The sequence below is a fragment of the Lissotriton vulgaris genome, chromosome 1_1 (assembly GCF_964263255.1).
Source record: "Lissotriton vulgaris chromosome 1_1, aLisVul1.2, whole genome shotgun sequence".
In the NCBI taxonomy this organism is placed as follows: Eukaryota; Metazoa; Chordata; class Amphibia; order Caudata; family Salamandridae; genus Lissotriton; species Lissotriton vulgaris.
Window position 1 is genome coordinate 2,131,570,993 of NC_141685.1, and position 19,794 is coordinate 2,131,590,786.

Consider the following 19,794-nt stretch of genomic DNA (forward strand, 5'->3'; position numbering starts at 1 on the left):
CTTGAGGGATGAGATAAGCACAGAGCAGCAGAACTTTACATGAGTGAGCCTGTAGGCATCACTGCAGTGACGGGTAAGATGGCCTGTACACTTCTAGTGATCACTAAACAGTATGCTACGACCACTGCGCTCGTGCTACCTAACTCCTGGCAAAGGCACAAGCCTTTTACCACTATGAGGGCAGGGGGTTGGGCGCCCCTTCCTCTCTAACAGGACCATAAGCCATAAGACAGGCTATGTCATGGTGCACACGCATGATCTGTGTTTGTACATAACAACACAAATCCTCACTAGGGCTCCAGATTCTATTGCAGCTGGGGAACTCAGGGCAGGGATACACGTCCTTCACAATGGGAGCGTCTTTTACGTTCTAACACTTCCGTAATGGCCAAGCACCATCATTTGGTGGCCAATGTTCACCTACTTCTTCTGCTAGAGCCTCCATTTCCAGTTTCTCCACCACCATCCTGTTCACTTGCAGCCACTTCACTTTGTGCTGATGTCTGGGCAGTGAGTGGTCTCACAACCTGCAGACTTCCCAAGTTAGGACAAAGCACTGCTTGACCATCAGACCCGAACTAAAATACACCATTATGATTTATAGAATGTACAGGAAATACAAGTGTTTGTATTAGCTGCCAAGTATCAGTGCTTTCTCATGTCCCTCCTAATACCTGCCCTAGCACCACTGTAGACTGCCTGGCTGATAGAATTGTCCTGGTAAGCAGAAATCCCTTGAGGCCTACGTTGACATTTTTTTCCCAGTAATTAAATATTGCAAATAAAGGAAAAAGTGGTGAAATAAAATGTACGGGATTTTGAAAGAAGGAATGGTTTGAGTAACATTCTGATTTAACCAAAGGTCAATTTACTTTAATAGTTGTCTTTTAATAGCTTGAAAGTCTATGTTTGTCTGAGGGTTGCTGAAGTCACTGGTATTCTAAATATTTATAAGGGAACGAAGTAAACAAAGGTGCGAAACTTCCGTCCTCCACTGCTGGATACTGAAGCAGATGTTTGCTGGGAGCTAACTACGACGGGGAGAGCAAGAAAAGACTGAATATTGGAGGAACTCAGACAACAAATGCTGGAAAGGGCGAGGTTGCATTTTAGAAATGATTGCTGCAGGGAAAATGAACGAAGGCGCCTCCCATCAGGCGCACATAAGGAAAGGAAGACACTATTGAGTGTCGGCTGGTAATCAAGGAAGACATTACTTGGTTGACTAAAGTTATTGTATTTAAACGAGGGTCGTGCAAAGCTATTTAATATGTTTTAGCAATTACCAACTTTCACTATTCACACAGTTTCCATCTCCTTGGTCTCTTCAAAGTTTTTTCTCATCTAAAATGACAATTCAGCATACTAATGCTCAGGTGATGACATCAATGCTTGTTTTCTGGTCTTGATTTTGGGGCTCCTGAAACTAAGTTGCTTGGGCTTAGACAATTCATCCTAATAGTGATATGTCCGGGTAACCACTTTTGCGACCACATCACAACTTGTCTTCCAGTGTGTTTTAATTAAGTACATATGAGAGATCTCATTTCAGAAGTCACAGCTTGAACCATTCGCCCACTCTGTTAGATATTGTCACAGCTACGCACTATTATTGACTGGTTTTGAGTAGAGGTCAGCAAGCCTGAACATTAAGAGGAAAAGCCATGCAAGAGCCTAGACAATGGTCTATGTTGGCTCTGAGAACCTTTATTCGAGCCGTGTCCCCACATGTTTGAGATATAAGTTGTGCTACAAAAGCATGTAAATAGGATAAAGACTCTCTGAGAATTAAAAAAAAGTCTACTTTTTATACATGAAGGGTTTTTTTAGAGCACTAGTAGTAAATCACCGTTTATTTAGACCTTTGTCAAACCTACACAAAAATCCTTACACATTAAATACAATTTACAAAACAATCTAAACATACATAAAATGTCATCCACTATACAAGAATATACTTTAAAAACTTTTCTAAAGCACATGCTACATCAAAAAAATCCATATTTAACAAGAGTGAGATTGCATCCCCTCGTTGCAGAATAGTATACTTAATAAAAATTGGTTTAAAAAATAAAATAAACGTTGAACATCTAAACAATTTAAACAATCAAAAAGCAAATGTACATTAAAGTAATCATACTATAAACCAAATATACAGTTCCCCTCCATGTTCAATAGCCCTTGGTATTTACTATCATTTAAATACAAAACATTAAAAGCAACCCAGAATATCGATAGCAACTGACGAAGAAGAGAGTTCGGTAAGGAAGACAAATAGGGATAGGTTTGCATTATTTGCCCTGGTTCCAACATAAAGCAAGCTGACCTCTTCGTTGCCAAGTAGCGTAAATCTGTAAGCCTTGGTTCCCTGATACACATTTCTTTTAAGTCTTTTTTTCGAGAGGGACGGGGGCTCTACAACCTTATAATTCCCAATATTTAACTTTCTTGCATTTTTCATTAGTGTCCAATACAGTCACTGTTTCTAATTTTCACAGCAAAATGTTAAAACTTTTAGATAATCAATACTGCCAAATGCACCTAAAAAGCATAATTTCGATTTCCATGCCAGGAAGTTTCAGGATTGCCGATCAGATTCTATTCTTACAGCAGAGGTCATTACTCCAGTGTGTAGTCCAACTAATTTCTTTAGACATTTGCCTTTACACTTTTCCCACATTGATTCGGAGCTTAGGCATACAACTTCAGCCCAATACAAACACTGAGGGGGCAACATTGCACTACATGCGTTAAACAGTGGGGAGAGCGAGGGACAACGATAAGTGTTCTTAAATTTGGTTTAGTAGGGACTCTTCCCCATGACAATGTGACTTCCAGCAGGTTATGGTCAGAAAATGTCTTCCCCAGATATGTAACAAAGTAACAACACAAATGCCAGTACTGGACTACACTAAACACTACTTCCAATCACCTTTATGAATGAATCATACCGGTCCGTTTTGGATTTTACGTCACTGAATTTTGTATTACTTCATTTTCAATAGTGAAACCGTATTACTTCATAGAGACATCTCTTGTTTGATTATGCATGTACAAACAGTTAAACTAGTACACACGTTATTAGAGTGTCCACTGTGTCCTGTGTCCACCCTCATTCATTAAAGCGTAAAGACCATTAACCCTTTAATTGCTGCCGACGGCCAACGGTCGTCACGAGCGCTACCTCCCCAGTGCTGCGCACGACCGTTGGCCGTCGGGTCAGTATTCGTTCTCCGAACGTTCAGCACTGGGCGCTGAACGTTCGACGCTGGGAACGGGTTAATAAGGACGTGCAAACCATTTTGTTGACATTAGGTTCTAAAACAATGTTATATGTTTTTGTATGTAGTTTTTTTCTGTGTTGTGATATATGAGGTATGAATGTTAGCTCAGTATGAATGGAGGATGTGCTGTAATTTTGTAAATGCAATGGTTTTTTATGGCATTATGTTTTGAAGTGTATTTTGTTATATCTGTTTGTACATGCATAATCAAACAAGAGATGTCTCTATGAAGTAATACGGTTTCACTATTGAAAATGAAGTAATAAAAAATTCAGTGACGTAAATTCCAAAACAGACCGGTATGATTCATTCATAAAGGTGATTAGAAGTAGTGTTTAGTGTTGTCCAGTACTGGCATTTGCGTTGTTACTTTGCTATCTTAGGCTTAGCCTTACTGGGTCTGAGCCACGACCCTGTGTTGTTTTTTCTTCCCCAGATATGTGGCATGGGTTCCTTGAATTGTAATGGGGAGGAAACAGAATATCTAGTCTTGTGTGGAGCAGGTGGGGCGGTGAGTAGAATGAGTAATCCTGACTGTTTGGGTTCTTGAGGCACCAAACATCTCCCAGCGACCAATGTGCTGCCCACCCACGTAGAGGGTCCGCCGGCCTGATAGAGACTGCTCCTGGAGAGAGGGGTGAGAGCGGTCCATCTGCACAACCAGGATCGCTTTATAGTCCCCTCCCAGTACCCTTGGGTATCAAGCCCAGTCTGCAAGCACTATGTTGAGATCTGTTAAGAATTCATCCTGATTGTAATTTGGGGCATATATACTGCCTATGACTATGTGTGTGCCGTCTAGTGTGCCATGGATTATGACATACCTGCCATGTACATCTGCACGCTGCTCCAAGGCCACGAATGAGACCTCATTTTTGAACCATATAGCTGCTCCCCTCGCTAAGGTGGAGTATGATGTATTAAACACTTGGCATCTCCACTTCTTATTGAGCTTGGTAGCCTCAGAGTGAGGTGTGTCTCCTGCATCAAGGCAAACTGTGCCCTCCACCTGTTTAGTTGGGCGTGTATCCTATGGCATTTGTGCACCAACCCCAACCCTCTGACATTCCAGATGACTATAGTGTATGTTCCCAATGTGGCCTTATGTGTGTGTTTTCAGCTCTGAGTCCTGCCTTATCGTGGGGGCAGAGTAGAGTGTGCTGTGTAGTAGGGGGTAAGCAGAAACTCAAAAACCCATGTTAACACCCAATACTAGGTCCAATCCCAGAACAGTGCTGGACCAAACAAAATACTCAACTTTGCGAACATTTCTCTGAGTTTGGTTTGCATTCGCAGCGAGGGAGGTGGCTCCTGCGCCTTGCCGAACACTCTGGATTGTGTGCCACATTGTGAGTGACCGGACCACAGTCGTTTACTAAGGATATAGAGAAGTTGGGGGATAATAAGAAAGCTGTGGAAGACTACGGCTCACATATTATTAGGTTGCTTCTGGCTCATCAAAGCGCTTGGGAGGGGGGGCCATCAGCCCAGATAGTAATTTGAAGATTTTGGAGTGATAGAGGGAAACAAAGTGAGGCTGTTCTTTGAGTCTGAGTGCATAGTAGTGTCTTCCGATGACTCCGGCGAGGAGAGGGGGCCACAGTCTCTGAAGGCCGCCGTAGTGATAATCGCCGCTTCCTACCCCGCAAGGCCTGCTCTGGGGATGGGCTGTTCTCATTGGTTTTGAGAGTCGATCCTGTGCGGCGTGGTCTTCCCCCTGCCCCTACTTGTGGTTACTGGTTTGTGCTTTGCGTTGATCTCTCTGACATGTGTGAGGGGAATGTGGCTTCCAGCCAGTCCTCTACAGCCTCCGGGCTGTCAAAGAAGTGTGTATTTTGCTTGTGCAGAATCTTCAAACGGGCGGGAAACAGAAAGGAGAACTTGAGGTTCAGAACTCTGAGTCTCTTTTTAGTCCTTTGGTAAGAGGCCCTCTGGTGTTGCGCCAGGACCATGAAGTCTGGTTATAGCAAAATCTGGTTGTTTTCGTACTGCATAGGGGATTTCTCCCTGGCGACCCGGAGCAGTGTGTCCCGATCCTTATAGTTGAGTATACAGGCAATCATAGGACGTGGAGGAGCACCAGCCACTGGCTTTCTCATGGGGATTCTGTGGGCTCTCTCAACACAGAAGACAGGCTGAACAGGCCCTCTGGGGCTACCTCCTCCCACAGCCATTGTTCCACAAATCAAGTGGTGTTGGGACCTTCACAGTGCCCTGCCCTCCGCATCCTCGACCCTATCCTGTAGGCTGGACACTTAGCGCTGCAGCTGTGATATCAGCCCTGCATGGTCCTTGTGCTGTGGGAGCAGTTCGCTAGAAATAGTTTATTGCTTTTCACTGTAAAGGCCAACTTGTCATGGTATGCCTTAAGTAGTGTAAAGCTGGTTGTAAATTAGCCTATTTGTTATTCTATTGCCTTCTGCAACTCTCTAACCTCCTGCAATATTAGGTCCAGTTTGTCCCAGGCGGTCTCTATATTGGTCCGTGGGACGCAGCTCATAGGGGGCATTTGGGTGGCATTGTACGAATCTTCTTGTTGCATTGTACCCGTGGAGACCAATTCCGGCAGCTTTCCTTTTGTGTGCCCCATAGTGCGCCGCTGGGTAGGGCCGGTCACCTTTCCAGTGTGTTGGAGCCCAAAGTCTATAGTGTCATTGCTCTGACACGCCAGAGGTACCCCACAATCACAGTCCGGGGCACACCAGAGGGGCCCCACTGCTTCTCTGCACCGCCTCTGGTAATCAGAGCAGGGGCAGACACATGAATGTTGGGCGACTGGCTGGAGTGGACATGTAGACGGGTCGTGAAGACCGGGGGTGCCTCCACAGAGTTTCCCTCTTTATAGCTAGATAGAGATGTGGATACCTCTCCGTAGGGTCAGAGCAGTTATGAAGCGCCTTGGTCTTCAATCAGGGACAAGCCTCTCTTTCCAGTCCGGGCCGCCCCTTGCCTATCCTGCTTTGGTACACAGTCCCCCCAGTGAATGGCCTCCTTTCGCCGGTGGTTCCCTCTTCATTCGGCGAGGCTGCCCCCACAGTCTCAGGTGCACCGTCCCCAGGATGCTCAGTCTATTAGGAGCCACAGCCCTCGCGGCTCGCCGGCCTGTACATGCCTCACAGTCTGCGCCGGAGAGTAAAAGAAGGCCCAAGCCAGGCTGCACCGCACTGTACGGCCAACACCATGGAATGCGCGACTCAACACAGGGTACGTCAAGCCCGCATCCACGCCGAGTGCTCCCCTGCAGTCTGGAGTATTTCTGCTTTCTCCCGCTTATTACTTCGCCACCGAAGGCTCAGCGGTCGGGCCTCCATCGTGTCGCTTCCTGCTGTGGTCCTATGCATTCAGAGAGACTGCTCCGATGCAGCAGCACCCACCACTGATCCTCGTCGATTCATCCATGGCTGCTGCTGGTGTAGGTACAGTGGCACCACCGTCTGTGGGGCCGTACTATTAAGAGTTATTCGTAGTCGGCGTAGATGTAATAAAGCTGATTTATTAGAATATGCACCAACACAAGCTCCGTGAGGACGGAGCGTACACGCCTTCACAGCCTGCCACCAGCTGTCATCTGTCAACATTCCAAGGATGACAGCTGATGACGTAGGTGACAAGGTGACAAGAGTACAGTGTCCGAAGGCGTACATAAAGCAATCACAACACATCCTCCTCCTTATGGAAAGAACTGAAGGAAAGGGGAGAGAAGGAGGAGAGTAAGAGTAGAGAAAAAGAGGGGTGAGGAGAAGAGGGTGAGGAGAACAAGAAGATAAACTGAACGTTTACATTGCAAAGTTTCTCACAAACATAATCTGACAATTTAGCAGGTGGCAATAACCTCCTTTCTGTCCTGCCAGTGGCATGGTTAGAGGCATGGTTGGAAGAAGGTGTTGGTGGCAACCTTATACTTGCTCTACCTGTGTCTGAATCACACGGCTCACTATGACTAGGAGAGGTATTGCTAAGCTCATGAGAAGAATGCCCTGCTGTGTTGCATGCTTGGGGTTCACAGTCCATATCCTCATCTGACCATCCGGTAAATGCTCTATCAAAACCATGTGTTTGTTCATGGGTCTTGTTGTCAGGATCTTCTGTTGAGTTTTTACACTGTGACAGGGCTGAGAAGTGCCACACTTTTCCATCGCTATGCAAGGTTGAATTACAGTACACCTCACGTACTGTAAGGGGCTCAGTGTATCTATTATTGCCTTTGCTAATGTGCCCACTTCTCTTCACCCTCACCATGTTCCCAACCTCAAGCTTGACTGGTCTGCACCCGTGTTTCAAGTCATATCTTTCCTTACAGCTGGCTTGTGCCGTTTTTAATTTATCCACGACCAGCTCATTTGACCTGATTACTCTTTTTGCTGCCTTGACCCAACCTACATTATCCTTGCATAAAGGAGTCCTGCCCGCATCTGTTCAAAAGGGCTGTGGCCAGTGGTAACGCATGGTGTGATGCGATACGCCCATACCGTTTTGCACACTTCTTGTCTCCATTTCTTATTATTGCCTCTCCACTGCCCCGTTACCTGCGGGGTGGTAGATTGAGGTTGTTATGTGACACACTTTGTTTCTAAGAATGTTGCTCTTAAAGGTGTCAGAAGTAAATTGAGGGCCATTATCACTGACAATCGTTTTGGGGAGTCCCTCCCGTGTAAAAACTTTATCAAGAAATTTCACCACATTGACTAAATTGGGTTGAGTCAAAAACTTTACGTCGGGCCATTTGGAGAAGTGGTCGATTAGGACAACCATATACACTTGTTCTCCATTGTCCATTACGGGCCCCATGATGTCCACCCCTACTCTCTCCCACGGCATGGATGGGCAGGGTATGGGTTGTAATGGTGGTCTAAAGGTCACTTGTGTTTTATCAGAGTTCAGACACGAGGAGCAGTCCCTGACCACCCTTTCAACTTCTAGGCTTACTCCAGGCCACCAGTAACTATTCTTCACTCTATTTTTTGTTTTGGCTATCCCCAGATGCCCCTTGTGGCATATGTCAAGCATTCTTCTTCTTAGTGTTTTGGGTTGTACTACTTTTCCCCCCCTTAACAACAAACCATCTCGGGAGAGAGTTCATGTTTCACCTTCAAGAAAGGTTTTAATCTCTCAGATAAGGTATTCTTTGAACCCCATCCTTTTTTATCATCTCAATCACTTCACACAACGTCTCATCCTTCTCCTGTTCAGAGTTCCACTCATCAAGAGAGATTCCCTCCAACTCTTCTCTCACACTGGCTATACTCACTTCCTCGCACTCATCACGTTTTTCACGTTCAGTTAATGGCATGCGACTTAAAAAATCTGCAACTACATTCTTTACCCCAGGGACATACTCTACAACATAGTTATATTCAAGCAATCTCATTGACAAAAGCGCTAGCCTTGGTGACGCAGTGTACAATCCCTTGGTTGTAAATACCTTTGTCAAAGTTTTATGGTCGCTGCGTAGAACCCTGCCACCCCAGACAAACTGCCTGAAGTGTTCGAGGGCCCATATACATGCCAGTGCCTCACGCTCGATGACTTAAAATTTCTCTTCACTTGGAGTCAAGGAGCGTGAGGCAAAGGCTATGGTGCACTCATTATCTTTAGAATCTCTCTGGGATACCTCTGCAGCTAGCGTCCGTCGTTATTATATAATGAAGCATGAGGTCAAAACCTCGCAGTGGGACGGTTGAGCACAGATCTTTCTTTAAAGCATTAAAGGTGCTTTGGCAATTGTCATCCCATAGAAACTTGTTTTTCATTTTTAACAACTGTCTTAGTGGGTAAGTCTTGTGGGAGAAGTTCTTTACGATTTTCACATAGAATGCAACCAATCCTAGGAAGGATCGTAACTCCTCCTTGTTCTTTGGCTCAGGAGCATCGTTGATGGCTTCCAAAAGTTCTTTCTTGGGACAAATTCCTTCTCCTGTTATTTCGTGCCCCAGGTAATTAAATTTGCGACAGGCAAATCTGCACTTCTTGTACTCCGCTGTCAAGCCCTTTTCTGCTAGTGTTTCAAGAACTTGATTTACCTTTTCATCATGCTCTTGCATGGTTTTTCTCATGTCGAGGATGTCGTCTTGGAATGTTAACAAGTCCGGAATGTCTGCGAAGATGTTCTGCATCAGTCTCTGAAACATTGCGGCCGCAGACGCCAATCCAAAAGGGACTCGGTTGAAATGGTAACACCCGAAAAGTGTTACAAACGTGGTACGTTTCTTGCTCTCTCGGTGGAGGGGGACCTGGTGATAGGAGGATTTCAAATCTAATGTCGAAAACCACTTCACCCCTTTGGTTTTGGCCAGCATCTCATTGATCCTCGGCAAGGGATACTGTTCAACCACAATGCTTTTATTTAGATCGCGCAAATCTATGCACAGTCTCAAACTGCCGTTGGGCCATTTTGCCACAACTAATGGGGCTACCCATTCTGAGGCTTCGACACCCTCTATAACACCTTCCTTGAGAAATTTGCCCAGCTGCTCCTTCACGGAAAAGGACAAGTTGCGCACTTTGTGCATTGCTGGAACGGCATCACTCTTAACTACTATTTTGTGCGTATATCCCTTGAGTGCCCATTTCTTTCCATTGAAGACACTTGGAAATTTTTCCAACAAGGTTTTGCTGTAACTTTCACTATTGTGCACAACTAGGACTGGGTCTGCCTGGCTGGGGTCAAGTTGTATTCCCAGTTCCCCTTGGTCAAGTCAAGTCAAGTCATAACATTTATATAGCGCACTACATACCCAGAGGGTTTCAAGGCGCTTAGGGAGGGGAGGTGGATTATTTGTCAAAAATCCACGTTTTAAGCTGCTTTCTGAACGCTAGGTGATTCTGGGTGAGGCGGAGGTAAGAGGGGAGTGAGTTCCATGTTTTGGCAGCAAGGTATGAGAAGGATCTGCCTCCCATGGTGGACTTGTTGATGCGAGGTACAGTGGCGAAGGCTTGGCTGGAGGAGCGAAGTTGGCGGGAGGGGGTGTAGAAGGACAGTCGAGAGTTGAGGCAATCTGGTCCGATGTCGTAGAGTGATTTGTGTGCGTGGGTAAGCAGACGGAAGGTGATCCTCTTATTGACGGGTAACCAGTGGAGGTCTTTAAGGTGGCCAGAGATGTGTTCGTTGCGTGGGATGTCTAATATGAGCCTGGCTGAGGCGTTTTGGATTCGTTGTAGTTTCTTCTGGAGTTTAGCGGTGGTACCTGCGTAGAGGGTGTTTCCGTAGTCTAGTCGGCTCGTGACTAGAGCGTGGGTGACTGTTTTCCTTGTTTCGGAGGGGATCCAGCGAAATGTTTTTCTTAGCATGCGAAGAATGTTGAAGCAGGAAGAGGATACGGCGCTGACTTGTCTGTTCATTGAGAGTGAAGAATCCAGGATGACGCCTAGGTTCCGTGCGTGGTCTGTCGGGATGGGTGCTTTTCCAAGGGCTTCCGGCCACCAAGAGTCGTCCCATGCAGAGGGGGATTTACCTAAGATGAGGACTTCTGTTTTGTCTGAATTCAGTTTCAGACGGCTTTGTTTCATCCATTCGGCGACTTCTTTCATTCCTTCGTGTAGGTTAGTTTTAGCGGTGCTGGGGTCCTTGGTGAGAGATAGGATCAGTTGAGTGTCATCCGCGTAAGAGATGATGTTGAGGTTGTGTTGGCGGGCGATGGTCGCGAGGGGGCTCATGTATACGTTGAAGAGGGTGGGACTGAGTGAGGATCCTTGTGGTACGCCGCAGATGATTTCAGAGGCCTCGGACTTGAATGGTGGGAGGCGGACTCTCTGGGTTCTTCCGGTGAGGAACGAGGTGATCCATTCCAGTGCCTTTCCTTGGATTCCGATGTTTCTGAGGCGTTGTAGAAGGGTGCTGTGGGAGACTGTGTCGAAGGCTGCAGAGAGGTCGAGGAGGATGAGGGCGACTGTGTCTCCATTGTCCAGTAGAGTTCGAATGTCGTCTGTTGCTGCGATGAGGGCGGTCTCAGTGCTGTGTTTGGCTCGGAAGCCAGATTGTGAGGGGTCGAGTGATTTGTTGGCTTCGAGGAAGGCGGCGAGCTGTTTGTTGACAGCCTTCTCGATGACTTTGGCCGGGAATGGAAGAAGCGAGATGGGGCGGTAGTTTTTGAGTTCGGTGGGGTCTGCTGTTGGTTTTTTCAGGAGGGCGGTGAGTTCAGCGTGTTTCCAATCTTCTGGGAAGGTAGCGGAGTTGAAGGAGCAGTTGATGACGTCTCGGAGGTGCGGAGCTATGACGGAGTCTGCTTTGTTGAAGATGTGGTGGGGGCATGGGTCTGTGGGGGATCCAGAGTGGATGGACTTCATCAGGCGGATGGTGTCCTCAGTGGAGATTGGGTTCCAGGCGTTAAGGGTGTTGATGGGGGGAAGATGGTCAGCTGGTGGTAGGGTGGGTTGGCTTCCGGGTTGGTTGTCAAAGCTGTTGTGGATGTCAGCAATCTTGTTGTGGAAAAAAGAGGCTAGGGAATCGCAGAGGGTTTGGGAGGGGGTGATGTCGTTGGAGTTGGTCGAGGGGTTGGAAAATTCCTTGACGATGTTGAAAAGTTCCTTGCTGTTGTGGGCGTTGTCGTCAAGTCGATCTTTGAATGCTGTTTTCTTGGCTTTTCGGATCAGTTGGTGGTGAGTACGGATGGCGCTTTTGAAGGCGTCCTTGTTGCTGGTGGATGGGTCTTTTTTCCAGGCCTTTTCAAGGGAGCGGCACAGTTTCTTGGATTTCTTGAGGTCGTCGTTGAACCATGAAGCCTTTTTGATGCCAAGTTTGTGTTGACGTTTTTTCAGTGGTGCTAAGGTGTCGGCGGTGTTGGATAACCAAAGGGTGAGGTTGGAGGCGGCTTCGTTGGCGTTAGAAGAGGGGGCTGGGGAGGTTTGAAGGAGTGATGTGGAGATCTGCTCTGTGGTGATTTTGTTCCAGTTTCTTTGTAGAGTTTGTTGGAGGTGGATGATGGGTTTCGGCTTGTTGTAGGTGAAGTGAACGCAGCTGTGGTCAGTCCAAAGGAGATCTGTAGTGTGGCTGAAGGAGACATGGTTGCTGGAGGTGAAGATGGGGTCGAGAGTGTGACCTGCGATGTGGGTGGGGGAAGTGACCAGTTGTTTAAGTCCGAGGTTGGCGAGGTTGTCTGAGAGGGTGGCCGTGTTGCGGTCGTTGATCTTTTCAAGGTGGAAGTTGAGGTCTCCCAGAAGGATGTAGTCTTTGGAGGGGAGCGCGTGTGGGGTGATGAAGTCCGTGATGTCTTCACTGAATTTTGCGCGTGGCCCTGGTGGTCTGTAGAGGAGGGTGCCTCTGAGTGTGGTCTTGGGGTCGATGTGGATCTGGAAGTGAAGGTGTTCGGAGTTGGCGAGGTTGGCATCAGAGCTGGTTGAGATGCGGATTGTTTTCTTATGGACGATAGCGATTCCACCTCCTGTATGGTCGGTGCGGTCCTTGCGTGTGATCTTATAGTCATCAGGGATAGCGATGGCGATGTCAGGGGCGGAGGAAGCGTTCATCCATGTTTCCGTTAGGAAGGCGATGTCTGGAGAGATGGTGTCTAGTAGGTTCCATATGTCAATGGCGTGTCTGTGGACCGATCGGGTGTTGAGAAGGATGCATTGTAGGTGGTTGGGGTCGGGAATCTGTGGTGTGGTCGTAGCGGGGATGTTGTCGGTGCCGCTGAATTTGCAGGAATAACAGGAAAAAGGGCCATGGGTGTGTCTGGGAGCGGCTTGGACGCAGGTGGGGGCGCGGCCGGGGTTCAGGGCTAGGAGGGTGGTGGCATCGTAGGTAATGCGGGGGGGCTGGGCAGCGCGAGGGGCAGGGGGTCTGGTGCTGGGCGCGGTCCAGGCGCGGACGGGCGTAGACGGGCTTACCTTTGGCGCACCTTCGGCGCGAACTGGGCGCGGTCGCTGCGCGTGAACGCTGCGCGCGGAAGAAACTGTCATAAATGGATGGTGGAGGGGGAGGGGCGAGGGAGGGTCCGATGGGAGGCGGGTGCGTGGTGGAGGGGGCGGGCTCAGGGCAAGACAACAACAACAGCACAGCAAATGGCGGCTGCAACGCGAGGGCAGACCGGGTTGGGGGAGATGCGGAGGTAATTGGCAAAGGTATATTTTAACACAACACACAGTGAACAAATACAATAACAATTGAGCGCACAAGCAGGCAGGCAGGCACGTTAAAGCGCTAAGTGAGGCCAGCGGCGCTATGCAGGCTAGCGTGCAGATACAATGGAGCAAGCAGCTTCAGGTGATAGGAAAGCTCACCAGCGTAGAGCACACGAAATCAGGCAGCTTTGAGAAGGAGGCAGCGAGGGCAGAAGGGAGCGACCGTTCCCAACGTAGTTGAGGCGGTCACAGCGCTAGAGTGGACAGGGGTGAGCCAATACTCTAAGTGGGAGGGAGGGTCCGATGGGAGGCGGGTGCGTGGTGGAGGGGGCGGGCTCAGGGCAAGACAACAACAACAGCACAGCAAATGGCGGCTGCAACGCGAGGGCAGACCGGGTTGGGGGAGATGCGGAGGTAATTGGCAAAGGTATATTTTAACACAACACACAGTGAACAAAACACAGAGGGTTCCCCCGCTGACACATAGAGTTTGCAAACAGATTCTCTTCCTTTGAATGCAAAATTCAACTTTCTGAATCCACACACCTCGATGGGATCACCTGTGAATGTCCTTATTGTGATGTCGGCTTTATCCAAGTGTTTCCCTAACTGGGGTGCAAACTTGTCCTTCCATACCTCATTATTTACTATTGTGAATGAGTCCGCCACAATGCTGATTTCAATCCCCCCTATTGTCATCTCACATATCGGTTTCTTGGTTCTTGACTTCCTCTTAGCATCTACACATGTGACGCACTCATCATCAATATTCAATATGAACATGCTTTCGTCGTCATCATCAGATGTGTCCCGACTGTTTGTCTCTTCACACTCCACCATTTTCACTTTGCTTGTGCTACGTCTGTAGCAAACTTTTTGGAAGTGACCAAAAATACCACAATTTGTACATTTCACACCATGTGCTGGGCACCGTTTGTCATCAGCCATATGACTTGTGCTTCAGCATCTGTAACAGCACCGTCTGTCACTGTACTATGCTCTTCCTTGCACCGGTTTATAGCTCTTGTAAGTACGGTTCAATTTGCTGTTTTTTTAACATCAGTCACCTTATCTGCTGTTCCACCTTCCTTCTTTTCATTGCTTTCTGCTATGACTGCCTTGTGCATCTTCCTGTAAGTTTAGCCTTCTTCGCAATGTCAATTATATTTTGTAGTGGATACTCACCCTTTGCCCACAGATTATCTTGGATGTTACTGTTGGACCCTTGCATAACAATCTGGTTTCTTATGAATTCGTCATGTAATTTTCCGAAGCGGCAGTTAATAGCCAATTTTATTATGCTGACACATAGTCGTCCAATTGTCTCCTCTTTTCCCTGTTTTCTGGGGACAAATATATACCTATCCACTCCCACACATACTGTTGGCTTGTAGTAGGTGTTTAAGTCATCTATAGCATTTTCAAACACATCTTTTTCTCCTTCTCCTCTAGTCTTTTTGTTAACGCTTTGTATACTTTTCTTCCTCCTGCTACTAGACAATGTAACAATTTTTAGTACTTTTTCTCTGCATTAAATGCATCATCATCTTCAAAGATTGATATATAGTTCATAAAATACTCTCTCCATTACTCCCACTTTATTTCAGGTTCTCCTTTTCCTGGGAGGAATGCTTGTGGTGGAGTTAGATTCCATAGGTACTCTGAAGCCATTCTCCTTATACTTTTTTTTTTTACTATTATAACTTTACTCTTATCTCTTAAAAATTTCTTCTCTATTTTTTTTTCTTTTATATTAAGCTTTCCCTTTTCCTTGTAGGTTTACACTGGGGAGCTGTACTGCGTATTATTATTTGTTAATTTTTCTTCAACCACTCTGTTTTGTCTGACTTCCTTTAACCTTTTTTTTAATTCTGCACTATTTTCCTTTATTTTTCCGTGGAAATATACTAGCTGTGGCAGATTGTCCTTAGATGTAGTTGCTATGTTATTGTTTTTTTTTTTTTTGCTTATTCGGAAGCTTTCTTTCCTTCAACTTTGCATTCGGGTGCCTTCCGATATTAGCGCAGAAGCGTCTATTTACCTTGGCACGAGTTTCCCAATCTTCTAAAATGGCCACCTGCTGGTGACGTAAGCATGCACTGTCCCGTCACCTGTAGAAAATGCTGATACAGTGACGCGCGCACAGCTGATGGTTTGACAGGACCGTTGTGTGTTTGTAAATGACAGTTGGTTTAACTGAAGCACTTGCTTTCCCTCAGAATTTCTTTTTATTCCTTATTCAAATTTCTAATCGTTATTCAAACATTTTGCTCCCTAACGTTGCGACGTTCTGTATTTTTTCCTTTTTCTTTTACATACATTTTTCTCACAATCTTTAACTCGGATCAATCTTTCAATACTTCATATGATGGTCACACACCAATTTCATAAGTGAAGTCTTATTTAATTTTTTTTCCCGTCTGTTAAACTTTCCTTTTCTTTTACTTTCTTCTGTTTTTTCTTTGTTGAATTTGCGTTAAAATTTCCTTCTAGTATTTTTCTTGCTTGTTTTCCTCCCTGGGTTCGTGTTTTGGTGCCTCGTCACCAAATTCTGTTAAGAATTATTCGTAGACGACGTAGAGGCAATAAAGCTTCTTTATTAGAATATGCACCAACACAAGCTCCGTGAGGTCAGAGCGTACACGCCTTCATAGCCTGCCACCAGCTGTCATCTGTCAACATTCCAAGGTGACAGCTGGTAATGTAGGCGACAAGAGTACGGTGTCCGAAGGCGGACATAAAGCAATCACAACACGTACTCACCAGGGATGCCGCAGAGTGTCTCGGCGTTTCCCCCATCTTGGAGTATTGACTGTGACAGCCAACATATCGTGACTCCATGTAATGTATGACTAATGGGGGGGCTATTGCTTGATCCTTTTCAGAGGTATGACGACATGCATCACACAAGGATCCATGTATGTTTGTATGAAAAACCAATAAACTACGTTTAAAAAATAAAATTACATTTAATTTGATTTCTATTCTGTTTCCTGGATCCTGCTCACATTCATCTGTCCATATGCCTTTTCTCATCAGTTCCCCACAAAGTGTCAGAACTGAAGGCGAGCAGCAGCGGCGGGGCGCACTCCCTTAAAGTGAGTTGGACACCCCCTACCGGAGACTGGGAGAAGTTCCACATTGTGCTGTTGAACCACTCTGCTGTGGTGATGAACACCACTGTGGAAAAACACAGAAGAGACTTTGTCATCGAGAATGCTGGGTTGATACCAGGAAGACAATACGATGTGGCTGTCATTGTAGAGAGTGGAGGTTTACAAAACACTGCCCGCTGCAAAGGAAGAATCGGTGAGTGAATCTGCCGGGCATGCGCACAAGGCTTGTGATCAAGAGTCTACAGTGATCTATTTACTGTGTCTTTGTGGTAACTAAAAGGCCAGAAGTGAGGAGATGATACTGTAAAACTGTGAAATTACAAGTATGAAAATTGTTGTGGAATGTATTTCCTTACCTTTAAATCCATCCCTGAAATGAAAATGCCATCAGCAGTTGTTTTTAGTCTAAAACCCCAAAGCCCTAGGGCAGTGGATCCCAAACTTTTTCCACCCGCGCCTCCCTTGACCCATTGGCCATTGCCAGTGGTTCCGCACTGTTACTTTTTGTGGAGGGTGGGGAGGTGGTGGGGGGCGGTGTAAGCCCGGCCTCAGAGTTCTTGCATTTTTTTCCCTGAAAATAAATGGGATGAAGCTGATAAAGGTATTATAATCATATATGCAGGGTGTTTCGTTTTACTAAGATGGCGCCTCTAAAGAAATATTCCTAGTTACACTTCTTTGTCCATGACTTTTATAGATTACCCTCTCAAACTTTTGTATCCAACTTACAGTGCTAGATAGCACCCCTATGCATGTAGGACCCATTGCCACATTGTTTCTGCGCTTGAAGAAGATTTGCATGCACTTCCATTTCTACCAATGTGCCAAAACAGTAAACAACCATTACTTCGGATCTTTTACTTCGCACTTCTTTTACTTAGCATCTTTTACTTAGCATTGTCTTTTACTTTGCATGCTTTTACTTAGCATGCCTTTACTTCGCATATGCCTTTACTTAGCATATGCCTATTCTTAGGCTGGAGAAGAGTGGATCACGGGCAGAGAGAGGTAATTGGGGCAGTGTAGTTAGGGTAGTGTAGTAGTGTATGTGTAGGGTTGTGTTGTAGTGTATTTGTAGTGTAGGGGGTAGTGTTTTAGGGTTCAGGGTAGAGTTGTAGTGTATGTAGTCTAGGGTGTAGTGTTTTAGTGTTTAGGGTAGTGTTGTAGTGTATGTGTAGTGTAGTGGAAGTGTTTTAGGGTTTAGGGTAGTGTTGTAGTGTATGTGTAGTGTAGGGGAAGTTATTTAGGGTAGTGTTTTAGTGTATGTGTATTGTAGGGTAGTGTTTTAGTGTTTAGGGTAGTGTTATAGTGTATGTGTAGTGTAGGGGGTAGTGTTTTAGGGTTTAGGGTACTATTGTAGTGTATGTGTAGTGTAGGGTAGTGTTTTAGGGTTTAGGGTAGTGTTGTAGTGTATGTGTAGTGTAGGGTGTATTGTTTTTGGGTAGTTTTGTAGTGTATGTGTAGTGTAGGGGGTAGTGTGTTAGGGTTTAGGGTAGTGTTGTATGGTATGTGTAGTGTAGGGGGTAGTGTTTTAGGGTTTAGGGTAGTGGTGTAGTGTATGTGTAGTATAGGGTAGTGATTTAGGGTTTAGGGTAGTGCTGTAGTGTATGTGTAGTGTAGGGGGTAGTGTTTTAGGGTAGTGTTGTAGTGTATGTGTATCGTAGGGTAGTGTTTTAGGGTTTAGGGTAGTGTTGTAGTGTATGTGTAGTGTAGGGGAAGTGTTTTAGGGTTTAGGGTAGTGATGTAGTGTATGGTAGTGTTTTAGGGTTTTGGGAAGTGTAGAGGGCGTGGAGGGTAGTGTTGGTGTGTAGGGAAAAAAATAAAAAAAAATAATCTTTATGCGTAGTAAAATCCTGCAAAGTAATGTACTTCTAAGTAATGCCAATTTAAGGCTTTTAATTGTTTTTGCGAAGTAATGGTATGCGTAATAAAATACTGCTAAGTAAAGGCATTTGCGAAATAAAAACTTCATAGAAAAGGCATGCTAAGTAATAGCATGCTAAGTAACGTCATACATTCGCCAAAACACCTGTCTCAGCAGGGTGACTCACAATTTTTTAAACCACATACATCTTTATTTTTGCAATCTCCTTCCTAAAGTTGCCTCCAAATCATTTAAGTAAAATACATTCCTCTGATTTTAAGTTTTTTTTAAACGTCCCTCTTTCTTGCTTCCAAATGTTGCAATTATGTTGTATATGGTGTTTTACTTCCCTGTGCTCAAGGAGAGAGCAGGCCTGTATGGAAATGTGTGTGTACTGAAAGAAACGTGTACTGGAAGTACCTATGATTCAAGTACAAATGTCAATACTTAATAATACTTAAGGTGTTTAATAGACAGGACAACTGCACTTTCCTGAGAACTTGCATTTGTGTAAAATGCATTTGGAAAAAAATGAAAGTATTAAGGAGTCTAACAAAATAAATCAGGCATCTTCCGCTTACTTTGGGAGTGTTGGAACATGGGGATCCAGTGAAATATGAAGGTCATCTCCCTCAACATGCCATCGATTTAGCACTACATTTAGAGCTTTAGGCATGTCACTCACAAATCATCAACATCATCCGTTTAAGTCTAATTAGTTTAACTGAAGCCAACAGACCCTTCAACATTAAGTGCATTAAAAGTGCTTTGGGCGTGGCTACCCTGGCTAGATTTGACGGCTCCCCAGCGAGCCACGGCACACAGTTTGGGAACCACTGCCCTAGGGCCTCATCACTACTGTATTAAGTATAGTTCCTGATGCCCCCCACCCAAAGATTTACAGACACCGGGCACATTGTTATTTCTCAAAGACAGAGTACCACGTCATGGATGTTGGATCTTAGGGGCCCCTTGGAAAGAAGACATCATGGGGTATCAGAAATTCTAATCCTGATTTCCGCTGGGATTGCTCATTTCGTGTCCAGTATTTCTCCTGGAGATTTTAGCTGCTTTCAGCCAGAAAGGCGTCAGTTTCATTATGTTCCGGTGGTCCTTGTAAGTACAATGTGGCTTATAATGAAATTCGCAGGCCCACAGGAATTATCGGGAAATTTGTAATCAAAGGTATTTTAAACATGACCCAGCAGCCTATTTATATATGTTGTTTTTTAAGTACTTTTTTCTTGTGTTTGTCATTGCTTGGTTACGAAATATATGTATTGAAGTCTGTTGACCTAAAGTTTGCAGTTGTCATGCTGTCTACGCACAAAGCGGTGGAATGAAAGTTGTAAAACGTTTATGTATGACCTGGCAGTGCTCAAAGCCATTTACCCAACCCTTCTTCGGTTACCTGAAAGGGAACAGACTGAAAGGATGAAAATAATCTTCTAACCCCATTACCCTTAATCCTTCA

At 45.6% G+C, this 19,794-nt stretch overlaps 1 protein-coding gene across 2 annotated transcripts in view; it reads left to right on the forward strand.

Moving 5' to 3' along the window:
- PTPRB (protein tyrosine phosphatase receptor type B) overlaps window positions 1-19,794 on the forward strand; it is a 471,570-nt gene that overhangs the window by 261,823 nt on the left and 189,953 nt on the right. For both annotated transcript variants that reach the window (XM_086921879.1, XM_086921886.1), the window contains one exon: window positions 16,380-16,649. In XM_086921879.1, the coding sequence (XP_086778005.1) occupies window positions 16,380-16,649 (270 nt within the window). The remainder of the gene's footprint in view (window positions 1-16,379; window positions 16,650-19,794) is intronic.